Source organism: Aulonocara stuartgranti (assembly GCF_965226115.1).
Source record: "Aulonocara stuartgranti genome assembly, chromosome: 3".
NCBI classification, from domain to species: Eukaryota; Metazoa; Chordata; class Actinopteri; order Cichliformes; family Cichlidae; genus Aulonocara; species Aulonocara stuartgranti.
In genome coordinates, this window is record NC_138941.1 from 20560106 (window position 1) to 20572620 (window position 12515).

Consider the following 12515-nt stretch of genomic DNA (forward strand, 5'->3'; position numbering starts at 1 on the left):
AACCTGAAAACATGAGTGTGTGTACTTATATCCAAATGGTATTTTGTTTAGAATTGAAAGACGGCCACATGAGGGTGGAAGAACACGCATGTTCTCACAACGCCAGGAGACACTTATTGTGGATATGGTCCGTCAGAATAATGCAATTCGACTGCGTGAAATACAGCAGCAGATTATGGAAGACAACACACTTTTTGAGGGAATAAATCGTGTGAGTCTGTCATCGACTGACCGTGTCCTGCAACGCAACAGGATAAGAATGAAACAAGTTTATTGGGACCATTTGAACGAAACTGTGAGAGAGTGAAAGAGCAACGATGTCAATATGTGCAAGTAAGTAAACTTTTACAGTAAACTCAATACTAGAACGTATAATGTATTGTCTGGGATGCAGCACATGCAGACATCATACTGTGTCATTTAAAGATCTAAATATAATTTGTTCTCACGGTGTACAGAGAATCTTTGAGCTTGACTCAGTGGTCAGGCCTCATGGATACATCTTTGTGGATGAAGCTGGATTCAATCTAGCAAAAAGGAGAAGAGGTCGCATCATAGGTCAACGTGCCATTATTGAACTGCCTGGTCAGCGTGGTGGAAATGTAACTATCTGCACTGCCATCAGCAGCTATGGGGTTCTCCACCATCATGTTACTGTTGGGCCCTACAACAACAAACGTCTAGCAACATTCCTGGAGGGTCTACAGGATGCTTTGCTTGAGCAAAGAACATGCAACTGGTTTCACAATGAGCAGCATTTTATGAATGTGTTTCTTCCTCCATACTCTCCCTTTGTGCACCCTACTGAGGAGTTTTTCTCAGCATGGAGATGGAAAGTCTACGACCGAAACCCTTACACAGGAAAATCTACTTCTAATTTTTGTCTGTAGGGTGTAATCGTTGCTAAGTTGTGTTTGCACATTGGCTGGTTTTGAGTGGTTTTTGATAGTGGTGCTTGATTTTGAGTAAAGTTAAAATAGTTTTGGATCAAATGTTTGGTTTTGCAAGACAGGTTGAAGGTTTTGTGAGTGTAGCTTGAATTTTGCAGTTTTAGGAAATGTGTTTTAGCAATTCAGAAAAACTAATGTGTTTTATTAGGATACCATGAATGAAGGTTACACGTCTACTAAAAGTTCCACCGTCCTGTAGCTGAAAAATCTGGAAAGTAGGCAAACCCCTTGTGTAGCATACAGCTGGGCTGTGGAACTAAATGCAAAGAAATATTACACTGAATCTTTGAGAGTACGAGAGCAGAGCTACACCACGAGACACAAGAAGGAACCATAAGCTGGACCTGACATGGATTAGCCTCCAAGCTAATGGCAAAACAGCCCTGTTTAAATATTTATGTTTGTTATGGGATAACTGTTTGACAAATGTTAACAATCTTAACTAATATAACTACTCACTTTACAGTTGTTTTCAATGAATTCACCTTTTGTCATGTGATGTTATTTCTTCTAGAAAAATTCACAAACTTAAAGTCAAAGTCACCTCAGAGCTCCACAAACCCAACACAAGAACTCAGTCACCAGTATTACTAACTACTCATGTTAGACTTGTTAACATTTCTGTGACAGTCAGCTTTTTTTTCCCGGGAATAAAGTGCTGGAGTTTCGTCCGTTTCCACTGAAGAAAGTCCCGTTAGGATTCAGAGGGAAGCAGCAGCTCACGGGACGCAGTTTTAAGCTGAAACTGATGTGGAACAAACTTCATCATCATCACCAGAGATGGGCAGTAACGCGTTACTTGTAACGCGTTACTGTAATCTGATTACTTTTTTCAAGTAACGAGTAAAGTAAGGGATTACTATTGCAAAATCAGTAATTAGATTACCGTTACTTTCCCATAGGAACGCTGCGTTACTGCGTTACTAAAACCGTGATTTTTTTGCGAGAATGTCTCATGACAGTGACGTAAGCAAGTGCGACGTTGGTGACAGCAGCTGTGTGCAGATCAACAATGGATAATATATCGAGTGCGGGAGAGAGTATGAGCGTGCAGCGTTTAAAGTGTGGAAGTACTGACCTTACTTTGAGTTTGATTCCATAAAAAGTGACAAAAACATTAGCGTCCATCGTGCGTGGGAAGAAAACTTCTTTTTACAGCGAAAAAAACCCCTAAACTTCCGAGCAAGCACCGAGTAGCTACGACGTGATGGGAAACTCACAGAGACACTCGCGCGGATTCTTCAACTGACCGCAGCACACCTGCACCAGGGTAACCCTCCGCCTACCCTGCTCCTGCTTTACAGGTGAAAATAGAGCAAAAGGACCGCTGAGTCTTTGACTTTATTTATTTTCTGCTGTGTTTTACTTGCATCTGTTTGAAAGAGTGAGTGAAAACACAAAAAATATTTTATTTTATGTGCTGGAATGTGCAGAAAATAGGTTTAAATGTTAAACTAATTTATTCAAGTCAGAGAATGTTGCATATAGTTTAATTTTTGCTTGATGCATGAAGTTAAAAGATTAAAACTGATAAAACAAGTTAAAAAAAGAGACTTTTCCATTTGATTACATTTTGTATGATGGATTATGTAGAAAAAGTAGAATTGGGCTGAAAGATCTATCACTTTATCACCTCTTCAGGTTGTAAATCGTGTTTTTAAAAAGTAACTAAGTAACTAAGTAACTAAGTAATTAATTACTTTTGAAAATAAGTAATCAGTAAAGTAACGGGATTACTTTTTTGGGGGAGTAATCAGTAATTAGTTACTGATTACTTTTTTCAAGTAACTTGACCAACACTGATCATCACTCACATCAAGTGCATTTACTGCTTTTCTGACTTTTCATATTTGGCACAATACTCAGTCCTCTTACTCTCACAAGCTTTACACGTGGGAAACAGCTTCCAGTCCTTCATATTGTGAGGTAAAGACCCTCCAATCAATAATCCCCTTTCCCCCTTAAAGAAGACAATATGGCAGAGTGGGCGCACAGAGTGGGCGCGCAGAGTGGGCACTGTTTCCCATCTGAGGAGTTCCCATTCTAGGTTTGAAATTGACCATAAGGTGTTTTATTAACCGCTCAGATGTTTCAGCATCATTTACATTAATGGTTGAAACAAACTAGAAATGAGTTTTTTTTATAAGGCCATTTACACTCTAATACTTACAGGTGTTGGATGCCTTAGTCATTCACTAATGTACTTGGTTAAGAAAGATTAGAGCCAAAGCTGTGTTAATAGTAACATGGTTAGAGTAGTAATAGTGCAACGAGCTGAATGTCCTCCACAGGCGTGTGGAGAGCAGAGACTAAATAAATATTTCAGATCAGATTTCTGCATCAACAAGAACAATAGCTTTGATTTACAAGACATGATTAGTTAGGCTTCAACGAGGGACACAGAATGATCTGTTATCCCTAAATACAACTCACAGTAAAAAGAATAAAAACAAAATATAAACAATATAAAAGTCAGTTTGAGTTTCACAGCAATCTGGTTAACTTTGGAGTTCAGCTTCCTCAAATGCTCTTTTAGGCTGCTTTAAAAACATGCAGCAGGTTACTGACTCATCAGTTTGCCAAAAATATCATCAATAAATTCAAATGTGCCCAAAACCAGCTCAGTGGATACTGACTGAGTCTGTGAGCTAGCTTCTCATCTCAGGTATTCTTCAATCTGTGCCAGCAAAGCACTACAGAGTACATGCTGGCAAATAAATAACAGTAAAAAACATTGTGAGTGGTTAGTGGGGTAAAACCCACACGGTGTGAGCTGTGTGCGTTACAGAGAATTAAAAACATGAGATTTGACAAACCAGGATTACAGATCCAGGTTCTGCAGCAATAATGCTACACAGAGACAACCTGTGACCTCTGCCTGTTCAGTGTGTGTGTGTGTGTGTGTGTGTGTGTGTGTGTGTGTGTGTGTGTGTGTGTGTATAGGGGGGTTATGCGAAGGGTTTGTTGGGGAGTCCGGTGATTGGCTCTGTTTTACACAGCGTTCTCTTCAGTCTGAGGTTCAGCGTTGGGCGGCTCCAGCAGAGTCTGCTGCACTGCAGAGATACAACAACATTCCTGTCAGACATTATTCTAACAGATCTGTGACAACTTGTTCTGAAAGCAAGGAAACAACTTCAGTGGTCCCTCATTTATCGCGGGAGTTACGTTCTAAAAATAACCCGCGATAGGTGAAATCTGCAAGTAGCCAACTTTATTTTTTAAAGTTATTACAGATGTTTTTAAGTAAAACTCGTCACTACACACTTTATACACTTTTCTCATACAGGCTCAAAGTTCTGTACTGGACAGAGGACACGACACGAGATCGATTGACAATGGTCTACAGCCAATCAGGACACAGAACAATGCGCTGTAAAAAAGAAAAATTGGCACAAAAAAAATCAGTGAAACAGCGAAGCTCTGAAAGGTGAACCGCGTTATAGCGAGGGACCACTGTACATTTATATGCATTTATATAACAGGGGGGTGTGTACCTTGTGGTTCTGTGGCCACCACCGCTTCAGGGTTCTCGGCTTTAAGCATGTCAGTGTTCAGACTCTCTGCCAACACATAACAAACAGTTCACTATAAATACTTCGTTACTGTACTGCAGTACAATTTTCAGGTATTTGTATCTTTCTGACCACTTTTTGATTTTTACTTCCTACATTTGTAAACAAATATCTGTCCTTTCTACTCTTTACAGTTTCTAAACAGGCTTGTTATCAAAGCATCAGCTGTATCATCTACAGCATTTATACTCGGGGGCTGAAGTGTCCGTCTGTTTAGTCAGCATGTAGCCAGCGCAACGAGCATTAAGGGAAAAATGTTTCTACAAGGGTTCGATCAGCTCAACAAACATCAGCAAACACAAACTGTTTGTCACACAGTGTGTTGCTGGATTTCAAAGGAAGAGACGACACAGAGCTAAAGAAATAGTATTTTTTAAACACCAGTATTTGTACTTTTACTTAAGTACAGAAAGTCTGTACTGTTGCCACCTCTATTCATGAGCAGCCAATTAGACTAGAAATGTAACTACAAAGAGGATGATCTGTTAGAGGTGATGTGTTATCTCCTGGAGTTAATTCAGTCAACTCTGAGTGCGTTCACAACATGTGGTAGAAAGGCATCATCAGTGGAGCTTCAATATTAGCATTTGCATTTCATACTTGGTGTGATGGAGCTGAATAATTGATTATTCCATCAAGAAAAATAAATAAATAAACATTGACTGTTTTGATGATCAATTATTGATTTTTCAAAGGAAATGGAAATGATGACTCCATCGTATCTCCTGTTTTTGCTGAAAACTCTTGAAATATTGTAAAAGTAACGACAGCTCTATGAAGTTTACATGGGAATTTTTAACATTTCCAACCAAGTCATCAGTGAATTAAAAATAGTGAGTATATTAATCCAGATGTAATGATAATAAAATATATTCATAGTTAGAGACATAAGAGATACAAGCAGCCGCTCCTTGTATCTCTTAAGTCCTGCAATAATCCAGAAAAAGCACATTTAAATAAATCTACCATAAGAATTACAAACTGTTTATTTCTGTATAAGTTAGCAAACCCACAAATTCAACAAGGATCAAATACTTGAAGCTAACAGCAGCTCGCTTTTCATTTTATAGCAGTGTAGCAGTGAGGGCCCGCCCCCTCTGAACCACCTGTGCAGTGTAGCTTACGCTGAATACTGAAGCACAGCTTCTTCTTCTGGTAGGAAATGTAGCTGCTGACCGCACCCACCAGCGCCATGGCAACTACACTTGCAAACCCTGCGATGGTGCCCACTTCTGCTGTGTTCTCTGGAAACACACACACACACACACACACACACACACACACACACACAGCTCAGTTATAGGAGCACAGCAGACACAGAAACCTGCCACCACATTCCCTCGTGTGGAAAGAGCGTTTACATCTTTGGTGTAATGAAATGTTAAATATGTACCATGAAGTCTAACCTTTGCTTTTGCCGTTGCTGTCGTCAGGCTTGTAGGTCTCATCTCTGCTCAAATTGAACAAATCGTCGTCAGAGAGCATACCTGGGAGGAAACACAGTGAAGACGCAGCTGGATGTGAACTGAAACATGAAACATGAGTGCATTTGATCTGTCAAACTCTATTTTGGTGTTCAGCATTTAAACACTGAAGCAGACAGCAGTGTGTCAGTGGGAGGAGGAGACGTGGGAGCAGAGGAGGACAACAATGAGCGCTCTGTGACAGAGAGTGGCTATCAGTGGCTTGGAGGAGTCCATTAATTCAGTTCAAACACATGAGAACTGAATGAATCACAAACAGAGTGATGAGATCGTCAGGTTTTAATGACGGCTTTAAAAGCTTCTATAGAAACTTCACAGACACTAACAAATTCTTGAAATGCACTTTCGTTTCTTCTGTTCTCTCATTTAAAAACAAAATAATTTCATCTGACCAATGATCCAGTGTCATTATGCAGCTGGGACATTAGGCAGGGTGTAACTAAATCCTGCAGCTTGCAGCAGTTTTCAATCCAGTGACAAAAACACCAAACAAGAGGCTGATTAGCATTAAATCGTTACATGCAATAAATTCAAAGTTGCCCCTCTTTGTCTACGTTTGGAACAGATGCAACGGAGACACAGCTAAGCAGTAAAAATTAAGAAATGAGATGGCAGAAAGAAGGAGAAGTGAGATGGAGATGAGTGGACGGACAGATAACTCCTTTAGACTGACACGGTGCCGAGGACGAGCACTGAGGCCTCGTGTATTTTACGAATCAGGCCACATTTTGGTGCCACTCATGGCTTCAACTTTAAGAACAGCGGCTTTCACACCATGCACCAAACTGACTTTCGACAGTCAAAAGGAACCTAAGGAAGCTTAAGCTAACACAAACCTGCAGAAACACGGACAAACAGGAAACAGATAAATGACATGTTCTCATTTGAAATGAGAAATCTCGCCATTTAATGAAGGCGGATGATTTAGGAGTCAGGTTGATCTTATGCAGGACACCATCACCCACCTCCCTTCCCCACGTTCTTATCCTTGCCATTAATGTCATTGCTGGGGTCTAAGGCATCAGCCAGGTTAAAGTCATCACTGGCTGCAGGGGTAAAAAGATCAAACGTCTGTGTTAGAGCAAAAAAAGGAAGCAGAGATCAAATAAACAATACTGTTAAAAGAAAGAAAAAACAACTAATTACACTCTAATTAAACCAAGTGACTACACTTCCCTTATGCTTTGGTTACTGTGTGTCGTTGGCCTGTTTACTGCACTGGCCTGTGGATGCTTGTGTCTTTATGTTGTATAAAGCGATCTGAATGCTCAAGTACAGCAGTATAAGAACCAGCCCATTCACCATCACGGTGCATCAACAGCTGAGCACGAGTACGATGTTGAACAGGAAAGTGCTGCAACATTTTTACCTGTTGCAGCAGGTAAAAGGCAATTATGGAGATATTCTATATGTGAATGCTTCATGCTGTGTATCGTGCTTCTCTGAGGTTCATCACTCACTGCAAACCTCACACTCACCACTGTGAGTTATACTCCGAGGTAGGATGGGCTGCTTTGGCCAGTCGCAGGAACTCTCATTTATACAGTTTTAAGGCAATAGTTGGATTCCTGCATATGCTGCCTGGTTGCGGTGAAACATGCTGGTCATTATTCTCTTCGTCTGCATGGTTACTTGTTGCTTTCTGTTCCATTTGCCCAAAATGAACCTTTCCAAAAGAGCTTTCGTCCATTTAGCCCCGTCGGCTTGGAACGAACTGCAGAACGACTGGAAAACGACTTCATTTCATTAAGTGCTTTGAAATCTAAACTATGAATCCTAAAAGGCCAAGTCCATAACATGCAGCTGTGTCAATTCAGTGATTGTCATTTTAACTGAACTTTGAAATTTATATTTGCATTTTATTGAATTTTATCTTTACTTTATTTTCATTTTATTCTTGCATGTGTGTTGTTGCTGCCTGTGTTTGAGGAATTTCTTTAACTGTGAGACACTTTCTGCTTCTTGGTCAGGTCTCTTTTGAAAAAGAAGTTTTTAATCTCAATCGGATCTTCCTGGTTAAATAAAGGTTAAATAAAATAAATAATAAGTGAAATGTTCAGCATTAAACTGAGAGCTTCTCTTAGACAGGCAGCCTGGATTCTTTGCCCGCTGCCTCGGGGGGAGCTGTTGTAACCCCGGACAGGTCACCAGTGTCGCAGAGCTGATGCAGAGAGACAGGAGTCATTTTTGTGAATCTGGTGGAGACAGCCAGTGTCAAAAGGCTCTGATGTTTTTAAAAGACACTGACCGCCAAGATAAATTATTTCCATTACCATATCACCTCTTCAAAACCAATATTGTTCACCATTTCCATATCACAGTTTCCAAACCTCAGTCCCGGTACACCTAACTTTTCCCTTGATTAATTTAAAAGCCTCTAAGCCCAGGTCCAACCTTGCTGGTCAATCAACCCGCTTCAGGAACGCCCTCACCGATAGCGGTCAAATTTCTAGGCCCTATGTTAATTTAAAAGTGGTCCCCGTGAGTTGACCGGAAGCCCCACTCGTGGGCGCTTTCGAATCCCGTCTGCGCCATTAGCTTTACCTGTCAATCACGTTCAAACGGGACCACCCGGGTCCAACCCTGTCGGTCAAACGGTGCAAGAAAAGTGGTACTTGACCACTGATTATTAACGACTGTCCCTATCTGTCACGGGTATCACCCGGATGACCCTGTCGTCGCAGGAAATTGCAGCGCGTCCGCCGCAAGATGGAGCCATCACAGTCAGAACATTTTGCACCCCTAGAAGTCCAACGTCCGTCCTAAAATTTATTTAAATACGTTTAAAAGCACCACTGTGGGGATTCCACAGCTGAATTATCTGGTGCCCGAGTCCAACTCTGCTAATCAATACAGGAATATATCCCTTAACCAAATATCCTAACCTCATATCGCTTTTCTTGGCTGACGTAACACACACACACACACATTACACACCAACATCAAACATACATCACAACAATTAATAAATCCACCCCAGTATTAACAACAATGAGCTTTCATCAAATATCCCCAAACTTTACTTTTATTTATCCCAAATTACCCAAAATTATCATGGACATGTCACCTGAAATCTACTTAACAGATTTTATAATTTAGTTTAATTTCCACTAGTGAGCCACTTTAATGGTAACAATCATCAATTCAGTGGACAACTAATTTAGAATTCATCCAATGTACACAATTTTCAACAGGCTTGCGGTTACATATACTCTTTTAGACCGGTCTGTTGTCCAACTCATATCAGATCGTACCTTAAGGTCCAAATTAGTCCCCTCAGCCGCACAAGAATCCGGGTCACGGCACCAAGTGTTAGAAACTGTTCTTTTGATTCTTAGGGCCAAAAAGACACGGCTCAAAAGTGGTCTTTTACTTAAAAAAAATAAAAAAGATCTTTATTTACATATCCCGGGATATGGAGACACACAGAAATGCCTGCTCACAAGCAGAAAACAGGAAGCCAGGTTATTTATGTACCTCTCGACGTCACATACGTCACACAGTTTCATTACACACAAAACTTCTTCTATTCAGTTCCTCTTTTCTGCGTCTGATTTATTAATATGCCTGTGCACTAAAACTTCCTGTGCAGCTTGCAATAACTTCCACTTTCTAAAGGTCTGTTGCCAGGGCAACCTGTCTAGACTTAGTCTCACTCTGTCGGTTCCTCATATTCTACAAAAAACATGCAGTTTCTGGTCAGCCTGTAACCTAGTTTTACACTGAAGTCTGGGCCTCTCTTATTTATTACCTAACAAATGTAAAGCGCAGTGAGGGGAGCCTGAGAGCTACATAAACTGCATTGAGCTGAATTCACTCGGCCATCAGAGACTGTTATGTTTTCTAGAATTAATACTTTTTTTCCCTAAATGTTGCTCCTGGCACCCTCCCCATTATAACAACTACAGCAGCAATGAACTAATAGAAACTAAAAACTAAATGAACGTACTAACTGCAGTAAATAAATCAGTCTGCATGTTACAACCAGCTACTACCAAGAGAAAGCTGACAGTCAGTACACAGACTCCACCAGGCGCTCCTAACTAAGGAAACCAGGTTTCATGGTGAGTCTAGGAATGTTTTCAAAGAAGTAACAGCTTCAGCTGCTGGATATGTGTGCCGAGACAATCTAGATAAAAATATTCTTCTTTTACCTCCTAATATGTTCTGCAAATTCAAAATAAGTCAATGTTTGAGCGTGAGAAAATTCTCATGTTTTCTCTACACCAAAACCTCGACGTGCCGAATGGTTTAAAAGCTCTGATTAATCGGAAGTGGGCGTGGCTGCTGTTCACCGATTTATTCAGAGATGTAAAAATTGAACTCTTGAGATTTCAGGTAACAAAGCCCGTTCGCTCTGCAGCTAACCCACAGGCCTCAGGAGGGGAGTTGGGCTGCTTTCTTTCACCTGGCTTGGGTTTGGGCTTCGCTGGGGCCTTGGTGGCTGCAGGGACCCTGGGGAAAACCTTGGGTGGGACTTTGGCGGTGGTGGTGGTGACATCGTTAAAGAAATCCTCCAGTTTAAAGTCTGAAGAGAAAAAAACAACAACACACAGTTACAATCAGATTTGTTGTAGCGCACAGATTTTCTTGTCCCACATTTATTCAGACCTAAAATGACTCTGTGCCAAGATGCTGTAAAGTTCTCACCTCCGCCTGCTCCTCCTGATGGTGCTGTTTGCTTTTTTGTAGGTGCTGGTGTCACTGTTATACAAGTCAGAATAACATATAATGGTCAATATGTTTACTGCCATCACTCATGAGATGATAGCAGATAATCACAGTTTATTTATTCAGTCACACTAGATACCTTTCTGCCTGGCTGCGTGTTTCAAATCATGAACAAATAAGTAAAATCTTACAGTTTTCATTTGTGAAAAATGCAAACATCTCTAAGTGATGGAGCTGAAATAGTCTGAAGCTGGGTTTCATCCAGCAGTACAGGACTGACACCGACTCTGCCCAGTATGGAGCCAGTCCAGGTTACTGGGCTGTAGGTGGATGGGACCAGTTCCTTTAGGGGATCAGGACTGTTCAGGCCTCACGGAGCCATTACCAGCAGGTTCACTGGTGCTGCTGGGTGCTCACAGGGTGTCTGGCATCCAAAATGGTGAAACAAGCTCCATATAGAGGAAAACAAAGGCACTGAATACGCTCTGCTGCTGGACAGACACAGCTTTGCAGACCACATCTTCACAGTCTCAGTCAAAGCTGTAGACATTTAACACATTTGTGTGGTAAGATTTTAGTCATTTGTTTGTGATCCCAAGAGAAAAGTAAAAGTCAAATGTAATGGTGGCATTTGTACACACAGGAAGTTGTCTGAAAGAGGAAATGCTGAACTTTAAACTTGTGCATATATGATCGGTTTTTATTCAGATTGCCTTTCAGGTGTGTTGGCATCAGTTTGTGTTTGGATTGGAGCTCTTAAAGGTTGCACACATATCTGACTTTATGCTTGTGGATCATATATACAGTAATATCACTGACACTGAGAGGCAGCCTCAAATTTGCATCTAACTGCAGGCTTGACACAAATCTTATGACAAATACAGCATATTTCATTCCAATGAAACTAACTAAGCTCATACAATAACCAGAAATGGAAATGTGACTTTATTACATCATGTCATCTTGTGTACTCAGTTTCTCCATCACAGTAGCTGTTGGTGCAGCTCTGTCTGCTAATCTTGCATCAACTGATGCCTTTAAACTGGGGCCATGTTGGACGAGGGAAACGCCCACACACAGAAGAACAGCTGGTCACCCGGACTTGTGTCAAACGTGCACCTCGTTAGGTTACGGTGAGAGTTTTAAACCAGAAACAGCTGAGTGGTGTTTCACTGTGCTTACGTGGTTTATTGTCTGCATCATCCAGAGCATCCTCCAGCTTGAAGTCCTGAGGCAGAACTGCAGGGCAGGTGAGAGAGAGGAATGCATTTAGGAAAACACAATCACGTTGTTACTAAGTTTGTACATAAACAAGGAATTTCTCTTGATGTCCTGGTGCAAGAACAAGAAATTCTGCAGCAGGACGCCAAACAGCCAAATTTCAGCGTAAAGAAGAACAAGAAGTACTGAGGTGATGGTCCCTGATGTCAGCATCATCAAGTGTGTCTGGGATTACAGGCAGAAGCATGTGAAGAAGCCCACATCCACAGAGAGACTCTCACTCAGAGAGAGAGAGAGAGAGAGACACTCACTCAGAGAGAGAGAGAGAGAGAGAGAGAGAGAGAGAGAGAGAGAGAGAGAGACACTCAGTGAGAGAGAGAGAGAGAGAGAGAGAGAGAGACTCACTCACTCAGAGAGAGAGAGACTCACTCACTCAGAGAGAGAGAGAGAGAGAGAGAGAGAGAGACACTCAGAGAGAGAGAGAGAGAGACACTCAGAGAGAGAGAGAGACTCACTCACTCAGAGAGAGATACTCACTCACTCAGAGAGAGAGAGAGAGAGAGAGAGAGACACTCAGAGAGAGAGAGAGAGAGAGAGAGAGAGAGAGAGAGAGAGAG

At 41.3% G+C, this 12515-nt stretch overlaps 1 protein-coding gene across 2 annotated transcripts in view; it reads right to left on the reverse strand.

Moving 5' to 3' along the window:
- Positions 1–2998: 2998 nt before the first annotated feature.
- Positions 2999–12515, reverse strand: part of cd99l2 (CD99 molecule-like 2) — a 20377-nt gene continuing 10860 nt past the window's right edge. The window contains exons 2-9 of one of the 2 annotated variants that reach the window (XM_082525115.1): positions 11860–11916; positions 10657–10710; positions 10415–10534; positions 6972–7052; positions 5929–6009; positions 5647–5766; positions 4445–4510; positions 2999–4003 (exon numbers count right to left, since the gene is read on the reverse strand). In XM_082525115.1, the coding sequence (XP_082381241.1) occupies positions 3942–4003; positions 4445–4510; positions 5647–5766; positions 5929–6009; positions 6972–7052; positions 10415–10534; positions 10657–10710; positions 11860–11916 (641 nt within the window). In that variant the 3' untranslated portion in view covers positions 2999–3941. The remainder of the gene's footprint in view (positions 4004–4444; positions 4511–5646; positions 5767–5928; positions 6010–6971; positions 7053–10414; positions 10535–10656; positions 10711–11859; positions 11917–12515) is intronic. The other variant, XM_082525116.1, reaches the window with a different exon arrangement.